The 15,955-nt window shown below is 40.8% G+C and overlaps 1 protein-coding gene across 1 annotated transcript in view; it reads left to right on the top strand.

Moving 5' to 3' along the window:
* The window catches only part of tet2 (tet methylcytosine dioxygenase 2), a 41,273-nt gene extending 25,419 nt beyond the window's left edge, over nt 1-15,854 (top strand). Inside the window, exons 2-10 of the mRNA XM_022193730.2 lie at nt 5,514-8,516; nt 8,599-8,689; nt 8,799-8,892; nt 8,991-9,199; nt 9,513-9,663; nt 9,750-9,839; nt 10,332-10,469; nt 11,078-11,432; nt 11,628-15,854. Of these exons, the coding sequence (XP_022049422.2) occupies nt 5,558-8,516; nt 8,599-8,689; nt 8,799-8,892; nt 8,991-9,199; nt 9,513-9,663; nt 9,750-9,839; nt 10,332-10,469; nt 11,078-11,432; nt 11,628-12,997 (5,457 nt within the window). The 5' untranslated portion in view covers nt 5,514-5,557 and the 3' untranslated portion in view covers nt 12,998-15,854. The remainder of the gene's footprint in view (nt 1-5,513; nt 8,517-8,598; nt 8,690-8,798; nt 8,893-8,990; nt 9,200-9,512; nt 9,664-9,749; nt 9,840-10,331; nt 10,470-11,077; nt 11,433-11,627) is intronic.
* The last annotated feature ends 101 nt before the right edge of the window (nt 15,855-15,955 follow it).

Below are 15,955 nucleotides of genomic sequence, written 5' to 3' on the forward strand. Positions count from 1 at the left end.
GGTATCGCAGGAATCTGTTTGCTTTTGGCAGAGCGGGAGAGCACAGGGAAAGCAAAATGAGACCAGAAGCTACACTTGCTGCTTAACACTCTCGATCTTATTTTCCCACACACAACGTTATTATTTTCTAAAATGACACCTACAGCTCCCAAGGCTAGCTACTGTCCTAATTTTGTCATTTTCTCTCTATTGGAACTCTCAGGCTGAATTTAACCACAATTTCATGGACAAAATCCAGAAATCCTGAGTGCACATTTAGTACCTGGCCAAAACCAGATGCAGAAACTTCAGACATACTCCTGCACATTTTGCCACTTAGCCCCAGTTTAAAGGTTTGTGGGGTTTATGATTGGAACGAGGTATACGAAAATAATTAAAAATATGGCACAAAAGTTTCAATAATGTACGAGTAAGTGCATTTAATCCATATAGGAGCACAAATTGCACAGTGAATCCTCCTGTTGGGTGCTACAGGACATTCACTGCATCTCTCTGTCCCCCTCATATAGGCTTACATGACAATTTAACAACAGGAAAAGCACTCAGAGAGCACAGTACTCCTCCAAGGCTGTCCATTCCCCCATATGACATTGTCAGAAATGCAGCGGCAACATAGAATGCAACCATTTAAAATGGATCTACCCACAAACAAAATGACCTTGCATGTGTACGTTATATACGGAAATCGAATCGCGTGACCTCGATATGTAGCGAGCGGCGGGAATTGATGGGACTCTGAAACACCCCTGCAATTCAATCATTTGTTCCTTGTATCATGTCCAACAGATAAGTCCTGATAAGTCAGCAGCGGTTGATTTGTAGTAGGATCGCAATCATGGGATCATGAGTGGGCAGCGTTCCTTGGCGGAGTAATGAAGGAGCTAACCATTGTAACTTTGTTGTTCCTAATCAAACCTTTTGGTTACAAAAATGTCCATCAGCCAAATGATGATCATTTTGGTTCCATAACACTTTCTTTTCTTAAACAAATACCTTCACCGCACTTTAAAGATTGTTGTAAACAGTTAATTTGCAGTCATTTTAAATAGAAACAGTGATAATATGCTCGAAATTTCAATAGAATGAAAGATTTTAAATGTATGTAAAGCATCCAGGGCTTCTGTGTTTGGCATCTTTATTTTTCATCTCTGTAATGCCGCACCACATGCTGAGGGAAAAAGCATGTCAGTAGTCAGAAAACCAGCAGGTTTTTACTTCCTCTTATACATGCAGACATATCCATCAAACAGCAGCATGTGTTTGAATCCAACCTCTAGAACCTGGGGTCATTACAGTTCACTGCAACAAACGTGAGTCTTCTATGTAGAAAAAGAGTAAAAAAAAAAATCCAACACTATCGATACGAACTTGATTCATTTGTTGCTTTATCTAAGACAGCATATCTTAAATGAAATATTAGTCTAGCTGGTTGGAGGCTGTAGGATGCAAGGTTAATGTCCCAGATGGTAGATGGGGGGAGCAGTTGGCTGCTCGTCAGCTGTTCTGTTGAGATATTCGTCTCCCGGCCTTTCCATATTGTAATGTCAAATATGCAAATATTATTCATTTCTCAGATTGGAGGCCTTTGTTACTAGGGCTAGTTTCAGGCAACTGTGAGCTTTCTGTCATGAAGTTTTAAAGAGTGTAGAGTTTAAATTGACCCCCACAACTATTTGCCACAGTCACTTCATTGACCTGAACTCTCTAATTGAAGGGGAAGTTATTTCTTGGTGCATTGACACTATATTTGGAGTTTATGAGGTAGTAAATGGACTATTAATAGTAACAACATAGACTGTACATTTGGGAAAACAATGTGAACAGCAGTGAAAGTGTACTTTAACTTTGGTTAAATGCCTCTAAGGTACACTAAGGCTCATTCATATCATGGTTGGGCTTTCAATGTGCTTTTCAGAGGGAATTAAAATGTTGACAGAATCAGGTTGAAGAGTTTTAGTTCATAGGGTTAGGGTCCTAGGGCTCAATCTCTTCTCATGCTGCAGGATTGGAGTGTTTTTAGGATGCCCATGGACAACAACGTTATCCAGAACGGAGCCATGTGGCTCTTTCTTGGAGTAGATAAATTTACTGCTAAGCAAGCTGTTGAAGGGGATCTGGGATGATGGGAGCCATGTCGAATGTAAAGCAGAGAGGTGAGACGGTGACGTTGTGGAAATACCTTGTTCATTTGCCAGAGGAAAGACTGTAAATGGGACTATGCAGAGAATTCTCCTTGGTCGAGAGCAATATTTTTTTTTTCCAATTTGAGTTTAGTTTATAGGAATAACTTGCAGTGTCGTATAAACACAGTCAATCAAAAATGATTAAAGCTCTAGTGCCACTGGAAGGAGTAAAACTGTAAGAAGCTGTTACGGCCAGGCCACCAGATCGGCAGCTAGTGTGTTATGTTGTGTTGGTGTCATGTCATGCTTAAAGCAAAGCATGTGTGGTGCTGTACCACTTTGGATTGGCTTCGTTTTTCTTAAGAAACTCGCTTCAATTCAAATTTAGTTTTGCTTTAAACTGCAAATAAATCAGCTTTTTGTTCCGTAATCAATTTCCTGTCTCTTGAACCTCATTTTTCTTTACAACTTTTGTTACTCCTCTCATCCCCTAGCTCATGGGGACGTAACAGAAGGCAAAACTTAAATAGAGCTATATATGAAGTTAAATGTGCAGAGAATGCACAGGTCCAGTATGATCAGGTACAGATCAGATATAAAGACATTCTTGAAGAGCAGTGATGGTTTTCTCTAATCTTGGTGTTGTTTGATAAGGTTCAGCTGTGAGCAGCCTTGGCAGAGTACTGCGTTCTCTGAGTGCTTTTCTTATTTTACCTTCAGAGCAGTTTTATGGTAGCCTAGCCACGCTAGACAACCCACGGCAACGAATTTAATTCTCTGCCAGGGTGGGTCTAGTTACCCTCCATAAGGCTCGAGGTTGGATGCTCCTAAAACTGGCCGGACGAATCACCATGAAGTGTAGAGTCAGAAGGCGGGCGTAACTAAGTGACGACAGAGGCGTGACGATTCTGACAGAAACAACCGGCGCACAATAAACAGTTATCTTTTGACTCGGCTTTGGCCACGGCCCTTAAAGATTTGAAGCTAAAATTCAACTTGAAAGATAAACAAAGGACGGCACTGAAGTGTTTCATTGAGAAGAAAGACGTATTTGGACTTATGCCGACGGGATATGGCAAATCCTTAATATACCAGTTGGCTCCGCTGGTTGGGAAGCTAATGGGACTTAGCCACAATCCTGAGCTCTAGGAACTACGTCAGCCTATTCGTTGCGCTGACTGGTTGTATACCTACCCAATTGCTGCAGAGTGATTTGAAAGACAACCTTTTAGCCCGCCTCCCTCCCTGTCAAGCATTCCTAGACCCTTGTGTCTTAAGAGCTGGGTCTAGCACGGCTAGGCTAGTTTTATGGGGGAGCATTTGGTCTAATGTGGCATTTTTTAGATTCATTATCCACATACAGTCACAGCTTCAGTTTGAAAAAATATCCTTCATAGAAACATTCAGCCATGCACACCTAATATTAGGAATTAAAAATGTCACACAGTGCAAAAACTGAAATGTAAGTTAAATCGTCACAAAATATGTTTGGTTTCTGTCTGACAAAATGTTGCATTTTACTGGGCAGTTTTTACACTCATTCCATGTATTTAGAGCATATTTACTTATCTGAATAATATATTATTTCTTGTTACTGAGACTTTTTACACATTCTGAGTAACGTAATGCTTGTAACTAGAATTAGAACATTTATAAAGATATTTGATTGTCAATTACAAAATTCCTTTTATGAAGTCAGAATTACTTATTTCAAATATATTATGCTTTTCATGTTTTGAAATATTAACAGAGTTATTGTCGGTCTTACACCACAACACAGCATTATGGTATTAATATAAGCAAAATACAACACAGAACAGAGACAGCACTGAACAAAGTCCAAAGAAATGAACTTTAAAGAATAGACAGGGTGTGTTATGATAAGATTTAAAGCACTGATTTTGTTTTCTTGCTATCTGTCTGACATTTCCATTTTCACCAACCACCACCAGTGGAATTGTCCTAATTAATGTTTGCAGCTTGTTTGTTGCTTAGGTTGTGTTTAATGCACATTCATGTTCGGGTTGCAAACGGCAACACCATGCATGTAGTGTGTTGATGATGATCAGTGTTAGCATTGATAGGTGTCTTTAAAGTGCTGTTCTACTAAAAAAGCTAGGCAGAGGAAGTTAAATTCTCTCATTGATATCACTGCATGCAACAATACTGACTTTCTTTTAGCAAGTCAATCTCATTGCTAGTGGTATTGCATAAATCTTAGCCAGAGTCACTGTCTAAGCACAATATGCAATTTCCCTCAGAAAAATATGTGGGTACAAAGTTTTATTTCAATACAATTAAAATAGCTTTGAGTGGCTGCTAAATTTTAGCACATTCTCCTACATGTTAAAGTTGATTTAATCTGGTTGCACTACTTTTAACAGGTTTTTTGAGACATTTTGTCATTTAAAAAATCCTCACAATGCTTTCTGCTTTGAATTTTTTTTCTTTCTGTTGGCAGATCATTTTGCTTATTGTAGGTAATATACACACCGTCTTCTTGCTTTTTTGTTTTTTATTTTTGAGAATTTGGTTTTTGCAGTGCAGGACCACAAAACAAGGTGCAACTACAGCAGGACACTTTCTCTTAACATGCTGAATTCATGACCTCTGGTCTATTTTTTGTCTTGTTGCTTACTTTTCACTGCTCTCTGGTTTTTAAGCAATGGAGGGATGACGACAGGGTGAATCTAACTCTATTAAAAGATTATCTTGCCAGCTGATAGTGATGCAGTGCCAAATATAAACACATTACTCCACTGGCCTTCCCCTCCACTTAGGCCACATTTAGACCTCTACTGTAAGAGTGCTGAAATAAAATCTTCGTCAGCAGAGCGTATTTGAACGGTAGAAAGTAATGTGATTACTATAGTTGGTGTTAAAAAAACGAGAAGAAAAGCAGGACTTTTGTTTAAAAAAATCAGGCTTGCAACAAATCCTCACCTTAATCTCGGTTTTATCTCTCAAGTAGCATGATATAGAGGTGAGGCAAGCAAAAAGGTAAACAAAATACTTAAGTTACATGCAAGTAAAAAAGCATTTGTTTTGGCATGGAAATTCAGATTTTCTCATTTGTTTGGCATTCAAAAATTAGCGGTATGCAGCGGTGTCTTGGCAACTTTCATACTAAATGTAAACTACAAATTTAACTGGTTTTTCAACATGAATGAGGACATTTTCACTTTCATACAACAACACATTTGTTGACATGTGCATGACCTGACCTCAATGTATTTTTAATCCTTAGGGGCACAGCTGTGACCACGAAAAAACATGTTTCGGTGTGAACAAACCACTTCAGTCTATACCAAATACTATTTATTGCTGTGTTTGACCTTTGCATAAAGAATGACATAACCAAATATTTCTCTATCACTGTCTGTTTTGCAGGACGGACAGAGGGCAGCCCCGTGTATGGACTCTGAGCAGCCCAGATGGAAACAGAACAGGCCAGACATGAGCCGGAAGAAAGTCTGATATTAGCACAATTTGGCACATCTCACAACATCTCTCACAAACTTCAGAATGGAGGCCAGTCTTCAGAGGGCGATTCTCTGCAGATCACTGGGGATACGAACTGGAACCATTACAAGCCCAACATAGGTGCCAACACCATGAAGAGGCACCGGGACAACTGCAACAACTCCACTTCGGAACAAGGGCTGTTCAATCAAGGATCCTACATGATGAATGGAGAAGTGATAAACGGAGAGCTAAAGCATGCACTCTCTGAGCAGTCATTATTGGTCCACCAGCCGAAGAAAATGAAAGTAGATTCTGAGATTAAAGGAAATAATGACATGAGCTCCGGTTTGGTGGACAACTTTCCTGAGTTGACAAAGGCAACAGAATTTGAATGCAGTTCCCCACAGACAGAAATTAAGTTAGATAAGAGAAATTGTAACTTTCCTAATGGAGATATTTTCTGCCTACCAAGGAATAAACAAGTTCCAAATGGTGCTGTATCCCCAAACTCAACCTTAGAAAGCACTCCGGGTGATCTGTTAGAGAAAACTTTGTCTCAGTATTATCCTGAGCAAGTGTCAATTGCACCACAAACATCTGTGTCACAACTAGGTGCTGTCAATGATTCACTGGTCAATAAGTTGTCCAGTGATGGTGCTCAACCAACCTCTTTAACCTCAGGACTGCCCAGTTCAGTACAGATGCCAGACTCACAACATCAGCAGCCTGGAGCATCTGGAAATGCTGAAGAAGGCAACAGTTACAACTCTGTCAACTATGTTGTGAATGGATATTCCAACGATTTTGGAACAGACCACCAGCAGCAACAACAACAGCAGCAGCAGCCAGCATCTTATTCTGGTCAGGAGCTGGCTCTAGGACAGCTGCCAGGCACGATCCCATCAACAAATAATGGCAGTGGCTCGCAACAACATCCAAATGGTGCACACCGTTATCCAGACGACATAAATCCTCAAGGTATATATGCGAAAGCCCACCATGAGTTTAACCACAGCTCTTTTCTGGAGCGCAGAAATCCCCTGCAGGCAGCAGAGGCAGGTGAATATGGATCGTTTCCCAGCTCTGGGATACCGAAGATGCGGCAAGGTGAGAAACCTGGATCTGGTCAGCATCCACACCGTGGCACTGACAGGGACCTCCAGTATGGGATTCAACCCCAGAACTTTCAAGAAAAGGCTAGGGACCCACATAGAGCTGATAGTACAGAAGCCATGGGGCCCAATCTCCAACAGCGACATCATGCTGGGTTAGAAAATGGGAGGGAGAACATGTCTCAGCAGAGAGCCAACTTAACATGTTCGACTCCCAACCAGACAGGCTGGATAGATATGAATTCTTCACATTCCCAGCATCAACCAGCAAGTGGCCCATCGTCTCAGGCGCAAGAGAAGGACATGTGGAGGGGCTTCTCTGCTAAGCCTCAGTCGGAACAGCAGACAGCCAACCCCCAGGTTCACAGCCAGATGTTGCAGCCAAACCCAGCGCAGCGATTCCAGACACAGGGAGTTTTCACAGATAGCAGCCAGGGGTCTAACAGCTTCCAAAAGACTCAGCAGGACTGTCTACCAGCCAAAACGCACTGTGCTCCAGCCCAGCACAACACTGCCCCTGAGTGGCAGCAATCAAATTCAAAAGCACCTCAAATGCAGCAGTCCCTGCCCCAAAAAATGCCCGAGCAGCTTAACTTCCCTCAAAATCAGCAGGCTGACAGCCGCTACCACTCCCAGATGCAGTCAGAGCACTTATGTGAAGACACTGACCTCCAGGATATACTTTCCCCTGGATTTTTACCAACCCAGCAACAGCAGCAACAACAGCAATGTCATCTTCAACGCCCACTGTCCCACCCACCACAATTTGAAGGGCAGCAAATGAAGTCTCCCAGTTACAGACCCCACAGTCAGCCTCAGCCAGGTCAGCAGCAGCTTCTACCCAACCAGCCTCTTAGAAACAATTCCGCTCAACCCAACAACCAACACATCCAGCACAGCGACCGTGCGACATTTACTTACAATAACACGTCAGAGATGCAACAACCACAACAACATCAAAGGCAATATCCACCAAACTCAGGCAGTAGTAACCTCAAGCAATTTCAGCCACAACAGCCTAACAACCACTGCCAGCAGCCCAACCACGTGGACTTTCCCCAGACCTCTACACAGTCACAACCTCATTTACCACAAGGTGCGTTAAACCAACAGGTGACAACACAGATGTACCCCAAAGCTGAACAGCAGCTGACAACATCTTGCACTCAGTTCCAAAGGGGACCGCGACTACCTCTGGGACCAGTAGGTCCCCACGTAGACTTTCAGAGGCATGCAGCCCTGCGAATGCACTTGTTACAAAGGCAGGAACGCCAGGGCCCTCCTCATCCCCCTCAGAGCTCTGGTGACTCCAAGCTTATGATGAGAGCTGTGAAAATGGAAAATGGGCCCAGATTCGAGCTGCCTGGTTCACAGCAGCAGGAGCAGCAGTTCCAGATGCGAGAGGGAGGCATCGGCGGAGTCCAAGTCAAGCAAGAAAACAAACAGTCTCTGTGTGAGCAAAATAAGAAACAGGGGAGTATCCTGGCCTCTATGGAACAAAGTTTGAGGATGTACCAGATTTCACCTGTGTTTGAGAAGAAATCCCTTGTCATCAATTCATCAAATAGAGTCAAGGTGGAATCCTCTGGGCCTGTCACAATCCTGTCAACCAACACTGATATCAGTGGAGTAGAATCATCAGCAGGTGCCTCGTCCACTGTAGCATTAAAAAAAACACCTGATTCCACCCCTAAGAAGGAACAACTCTTACAAAGTTTTATGGAATCTCCTATGAAGCTATTGGACACCCCTATAAAAAATCTTTTGGATACTCCCATGAAAACGCAATATGACATTGCATCCTGCCACTGCTTTGGTAAGTTTCAAAATGTTGCTTCTGAAACATGACTGGTCAGTTGAAGTGTAAATATTAACATATTTTGTTCTGTGAAATTTAGAACAAATCTGTGAAAAGGATGAAGGCCCATACTACACTCATCTGGGGTCAGCGCCTAGTGTTGCTGGTATACGGGAGATGATGGAGAAAAGGTGAATGACAAAGTTGTTCTGAAATTGCTGTAAAAGACAGGCTGTGTTACAAAGCTTCCGTGTTCTTTTTCACTTGTGCTTATTTTAATGCTTTTATTCTGCTTTGAAGGTCTGGCCTGACTGGTACAGCCATCAGAATTGAGAAAGTAATATACACCGGCAAGGAAGGAAAAAGTACTCAAGGTTGCCCCATAGCTAAATGGGTATGAAAATTTTTTGCTTATTTCATTTGAGATATATTTAAATCAGCTGTTGCTGTGTTTCCTTCAAATAACTTTGCGCATATTCTTATATTTTTCAGGTGATTCGTCGAGGCAGCAAAGACGAAAAGCTGCTGGTGTTGGTGCGGGAACGTACCGGTCATAGATGTGACACGGCTTGCATCATTGTTGTAATCTTGGTCTGGGAGGGCATCCTGCCCAGTCTGGCTGACCGCCTCTACCTCGAGCTGAGTGAAACTCTAACAAAACATGGAGCCCACACCCAGAGACGCTGTGCTCTCAATGAGGAGTAAGTGACATAAACAAACTCAAATCTAGTCAACTGGATCACACTCTTAACAGTTACTCTTAATTCTATTAATTTCTTCTTAAATATTATGTCATTCTCTTACTGCCAGAATACTTAAGTAGCTTTGTTAAACAAACCACTCTTATCTTTTTTTTTCTTCATACACAAAAGCGAAAATTTATGTATTATTTCAAAGGACTTGCATTTTTGATCATTACATCTTTTTTACATCAAGTGAAGCCATCAGCTTCTTTAAAATAGCATTTACCTGGACAAAAATGACATATCTGAACTTTTTGTTCTGTCCATTCAGGAGGACCTGTGCATGCCAAGGATTAGATCCTGAAGCCTCTGGAGCATCTTTCTCCTTTGGGTGCTCGTGGAGCATGTACTACAACGGCTGCAAATTTGCTCGTAGTAAAATCCCAAGAAAATTCAAGCTACTTGGAGATGATGTGAAAGAGGTACTTAACTCAGAGTGCACACCATTACATTAATATAATACACTAACTATTCAAGTAAACGGATACTGACTAATTATGTCTTTCAGGAAGAGAAAATTGAGCACAACTTTCAAAATCTGGCAACCTTACTGGCTCCTTTGTATAAAATGATGGCACCTGAAGCTTATGAAAACCAGGTGAATAAATCTTGACATTGTACAGAAAGCTTGACTTTCTGCATCAAATGACATATTTATTGTTAAAATACATAATGAAAATTCTTTGTTTTTGAAAAGTATAAGAGAGTATGATTGCACTACCGTTCAAAAGTTTGGGGTCACCAAACCACCAAACTAGCTAACACAATGTAGCATTAGAACACAGGAGTGATGGTTGCTGGAAATGTTCCTCTGTACCCCTATGGAGATATTCCATTAAAAAATCAGTTGTTTTACAGCTAGAATAGTCGTTTACCACATTAACAATGGCAGACTGTATTTCTGATTAATTTAATGTTATTATCACTGAAAAAAAACTTTTCTTTCAAAAATAAGGACATTTCTAAGTGACCCCAAACTTTTGAACAGTAGTGTATATATGTTAAGATTTCTCATCTAGATTGTTGAATGACCTTCGCAAAACTATTGAATAGCTTGTTCAGATTAATTTCTTGTTGTTCCCGGACAAAGGTGGAACATGAACACAGGGCACCAGATTGCCGTCTTGGGCACAAGGAGGGCCGACCCTTCTCTGGGGTCACTGCTTGTATGGACTTCTGCGCCCACGCTCACAGAGACCTTCACAACATGCAAGGTGGCAGCACGGTGGTAAGCAGAACTTGGGAAACGTTTTTCTAAGTATGCCGTAGGGCTGGAGCTATCGATTATTTTAGTAATCAAGTATTCTAGCAGTTATTCTGACAACTGATCAAGTGATCGGATTCCGTGCTTGGCATACACGGTACAGCATCAAAAGCAGAAGTGAGCCCGTATTTCACCACTGTTCTGGTGGAATACTGGCGGACATCTGCAATGCATTGTAGATATGTAGTATAGTACAGTGGTAATGTAAATATATAGTATGGTACAGGGTACTCAACTAAAACTCCAAGCCATGGGAACCCGACATGTATTTAGTTGGTGATGCAAAAATCACGAAATTATGTTTTTATGGTCCATTTAAACTGCTGGTACTGCAGCTGACAGAACACCAATAAGAAAGCTGATCAGTATATTAGTATCAATCAGGAACATTAATTTGTTGTACTTGTTTGCTGGATATAGAGACTCAAACTGCTGATGAACCCAGGCCACAGCACATCATCACAGCACAGCTTTAAAACAGATATTAATAACTAAAGTGGACTTGTTATTTAGTGTCTGCCATATACCCAACAAAAAGTATGTAACTCAATCAGTATTTAATTTCTTGCCAGGTGTGCACATTGACAAGGGAGGATAACCGGGAGATTGGAAAGATACCAGAGGATGAGCAGCTCCACGTCTTGCCTCTTTACAAGGCTTCCAGCACTGATGAATTTGGCAGTGTGGAAGGTCAGCAGGAGAAAATAAAGTCAGGGGCCATCCAAGTACTCAGTGCCTTCCGCCGCCAGGTGCGCATGCTTGCAGAACCCGCCAAGTCTTGCCGGCAAAAGAAGCTGGATGCTAAGAAGGCAGCTGCCAACAAGAATGCTATGCTGGACAGCTCTAATGACAAGGCAGAGAAGGCCCTCCTGGCCAAGTCAAAAGCTAGCACTTACGAGAATACCCTTCAGAGCACTCCTATGGCAGGTAGGCTAACATTTGTTCTGATCTTTTTTATAAATTGTACCTTAGATATGTTATCTCTTTGTAGGGACATATTGCCAACATAGTAAATTTACATATCAAAGAACAATGGACTAAGAAAAAGTGAAACATAAATGGATATTTAAATTTTTCTGACTGCTAATAAGACCTTTATCATTTTGGGATTTTCTTCTGCAGGACCTATTCCAGGTGCTGTGGGAGCAACCCTACAGTTGGGTCAGCCACCACATCCCCTTGGGTCCCATCCTCAGCAACTACAGCAACAACAGCACCAGGGAATTCTTCCTCCTTATTCTGGCTCAACAAATGCTGCCTTCGCCAGGTTCCCCAACCATCCTGGGTCTTTTCCAAGCACTTCCAAGCCAGGCAGCATGTATCCCCTTCAGCCACCAACACCAGCCAGCCCCTACCCTTCCCCACTCCATGTACCAAACTCTTACATGAATGGATCCAATCGTCCATATCCAGGTTATCAGTGTAATGGAGGAATGCCCCTTGACAATTACCATCCATACTATGCTTCAAACCCAAAGCACCTGGACATATATCGACAACAGCGGCCAACACTTTACCCAGAGCAGCGGTATGGTGTACATCAACGATATGAGGTCAATTATACACCAAGGTATGGTGAACCTGGTTTACAGGTCAATGGTTACAATGGCAGCAGTATGAGACCAGTTCACCCCATGAGACCCTATGGCCCTTATGGTCCTGACAGGGTCTCAGAAAACCAGTTTATGGACCCCCTCTCAAGAGCACCTTCAGCCCATGGAGGCCTAGATTATACAACTGCTGTGAGCAAAGGCAATCAGTTTGGAGAATTTCCAAATCCATACCTGTCTCAGAGCCCTCAAATCATACCCCCAGGCCAAGATCCTTTCCATATGCAAATCAAGACAGAGATGGGTATACCTGGCCCACAGATGCTTTCTGGTCAGCTGAGTAGTGGCTGTTTAAATCCTGAAACCCAGCCTCGGTTAGGTCTGCCCAATGGAAGCCTCATGGGCTCCAGTATTAAGCAGGAGCCTGGAACACCACAGACACCTACCACCCCACAAAAGCCCGAGATGTGGTCAGACAATGAGCATAATTTCTTGGACCCTGACATCGGTGGTGTGGCAGTGGCACCTAGCCATGGCTCTGTCCTTATTGAGTGTGCAAAACGGGAGCTCCATGCCACAACGCCTCTCAAATACCCGGATCGTCAACACCCAACACGCATCTCCTTAGTGTTCTACCAGCACAAAAATCTGAATGAAGCCAAACATGGTTTGGCACAGTGGGAAGCTAAGATGGCAGAAAAGGCTCGAGAGAAGGAGGAAGAAGCAGAGAGGACTGGTGGTGAGGGGACACCTAGCAAGGGCAGCAAGAAGGGGGTGAAGCGTGAGCATCCTGAGTCATCAGAAACCACAGGGGAGCCTCCATACAAGCGTTTTATCAAAGCACTAATGGAGGGGTCCTTGTCATGCACAACGAACACATATGTCAGTACATCTCCGTATGCCTTCACCAAGGTCACAGGGCCTTACAGTCAGTTTGTGTAGAAAAAACTCATTAGGAAGATCTCAACGGTGCTTAATCTCTGACAAAAAGACCACAGGCACCAATGCCCTCTCATCAGCCTCATGTTGAGTAGTGAAAGGAACCTGTTTTCAGATGAGATATAAATCACCTTTCACATCAGGTTTTTCACCTCTTTAACAATCAAGCTTTACTAGTTGACCCTACTAAGGATGTATTTATTAGCAAGATACACAAAATCTCTGGTGCTTTCAGTCTGATACATAAGGATCTATTTTAGCTGGAAACAAAGTTTCAGTTTTGGTGGCTTTATTTTTCTTACAAATTTTGGATATGTAATCTTGGCTTCAAACACTGATTTTGTAAGTGACAACATTCACGGTGCTAAAGTGTGTGCTTATTACCATAGATTTTTATTCAAATGCCTTCACACTATAACCACAACACACTCTACGAGTGGCACTTGATTACTTATGACACCGGGACACTGAAAATATCATCCACCGGTCTAATCATCAGCGTTACAGTGATTTTTGGAAAGTCAGTGTTTCATAAAGCACTTTTTTGATGAGAGTTAAATGTTTGGGGGGGGGGGTTGTTAATTTTAAATCATGAAATCTGTTTATACTGTATTGCTGCATTGACAGTAATTCATTTCTAAGCATCACTAAGGTTACATTCATGAATTTATAACGGGGTTGTTTGAGTAGTTCATGAAACTGATTTAAGTTCATGCAAAACAATTTTTTAAAACTAGCGTTATGTTGGTGCTTCTTTCACTTACCTATGTCACTTATACTGTAAATTGAGCCATTCTTATGGTGCATTTTTAACATTTTGAGAAAAAAAAATCGACTTTTGTTTTATTTTAGTTTTTTCCAGGTTTACTTTGTTATCACCAACTGTTTTTAATGTTCCTCACAGCAGGTTCATTGAACAACCCTGGATTGTGAATATTACATGTAGTTTTATGTCTGTGGTGCTTAGTAAATGTGCTTTTGATACACTGAGGAACATGAAACAGGGTAAACTCAGTGTCAGTTTCTGAGGGCAGCTGGCTTGCTGTGGGGTCTTTAACTATTGTAATCTAACTGTAAGATAAACATGTGAGATTTGTACAGTAAATTAATTTCCCTTTTTGGAATTACTGTTATAGATTTTGTGTTGTAAAGAATGCTAACGGCCTATTTCATTGTATTTCTTTGGGTTTCAACTGATTTTATTTCATAAGGTGCTATTCAGCCTACTAGAAACATACAATGTGAGACTCTTTGGGCAGTGAAAAGGCTTTTAAATAATGTACAGTACAAACCAGTCATATACCTCAAAACTAGTTTGGCAATAGGATTATAACATATTTTTCTTTCTGCATTTGTATATTACTTTCAAAATGTTAATAACAGTTAAAATTCAGGCCACCAAAAGGCATAAAAGTTCATCGCTTACTTTCTTATCAATCTGCTAGAAAGTATTACTTGAACTTGAATCTTTGATATTACTGTAAAATCAGGGACATTTTCAACTAATTTTGTGTACATCTTTGATGCCTGTATTCATCTTGTCTTTTTCACATTCAGGGACTTGCCATAGCATCCTGAATCCCAATACGATTCTTGTCTACCATTACATCACACAGACAAAAATTATTTTGTGAGTAAAAAGATACTTACCTGCAGTTTTTCTTTTAAACTTTTATTTTAGCTAGTAGGACGGTGGTAATCTTTTAAAAGTAATCTGAACATATATGCACTGAGTTGACTAAAGGGAATGACATTGACTACGTGAAAAGTAATCTGTTTGCTTTTGCGATGAGGCAAGACCAGGGCAGTGATTATTGTAGTTGCACATCTTTGTGCCTGTGTATAGTTAAATTTATTTATTACCACTAAGCAATTGTATAACGATTTCTCCCCTCTTGATTTGATTGAATTAATGCGATATATATGATTGAATAACATAATGTTATAGCAACAACTCACCCCTCTCTTCTACATATTCATTCTCTTAAAGCACTTCATTTCTTCTTCAGGAAAAAAAATGTAATAAATAATTACAAAACGTTTTATTTAAACAGATTGTAAATGTGTTAAAAAAAATAAATTATGTCACATTGTACATACCAAGAATTTGCATTGCAGGAGTGTAACTCATTCTTTGATGTTGATGTAGGTTCTTTTTGTTCTGTCAAATCAACCCACAGCTCCTCATATATCATATCTTTAGAAATCATTTTGGCTTTTTCGGGTTAACAGAACGATGACGATGATTAGATTATCCAGGAAGCTTTTTGTAAATATTACACTCACTGTCACGGCAATGTTTACAGTTATAGTATCATGATAGCTCAGTCATTAGAAGTTCTAGTTTTTTTTTTTTAACTGTTTTGTAAAATAACTCTACAAACAAAAATGTTGAATTTCGTTGTATAGGACCCAGCTACAGTAGCAGGTTGTCGCTGAGAAAGCCAAGGTGTCGTAAGATATAGCGGGTTAAAAGCATAGCCATACTTGAAGATGCTTCAGAGTGTTTCTGAGTGAGTCAACATTACTTGAATGACTTTGTGGGCTTAACTGGTGCACTACACGTGCTCGACTCAAAGGTTAAGCTAGCAGTTACATACACACTTGGTTTTTTTTGCAGTTAGACACTAAAGGTTAAAAAAAAATGTGCAACTTTTTGCCTGTCAATTTACTTTTTAAGGCTTCCCTAGTTCTCCTGAAGTTTGGTATGCTACAAAAAATTGAATTAAGGATGGGTATTAATACTGTAAGTATTGTAATGTACTGAATGCAGTTTATTTGAAAGCTGTTTATTATATCATTCCTGATATTGCTGATATGTGGGTGTTTTTTTAATAAAATTTATATTTATTTAAAGCAATTTGATTTGTTACTCCAAGTTAATACCAATCTCTAAATTCTGCACACAATTATATATGTTGAAGTTCTTAAAGGCAGAACTGCAGATAATACTGGAAAGCA

The sequence above is a fragment of the Acanthochromis polyacanthus genome, chromosome 3 (assembly GCF_021347895.1).
Source record: "Acanthochromis polyacanthus isolate Apoly-LR-REF ecotype Palm Island chromosome 3, KAUST_Apoly_ChrSc, whole genome shotgun sequence".
NCBI classification, from domain to species: domain Eukaryota; kingdom Metazoa; phylum Chordata; class Actinopteri; family Pomacentridae; genus Acanthochromis; species Acanthochromis polyacanthus.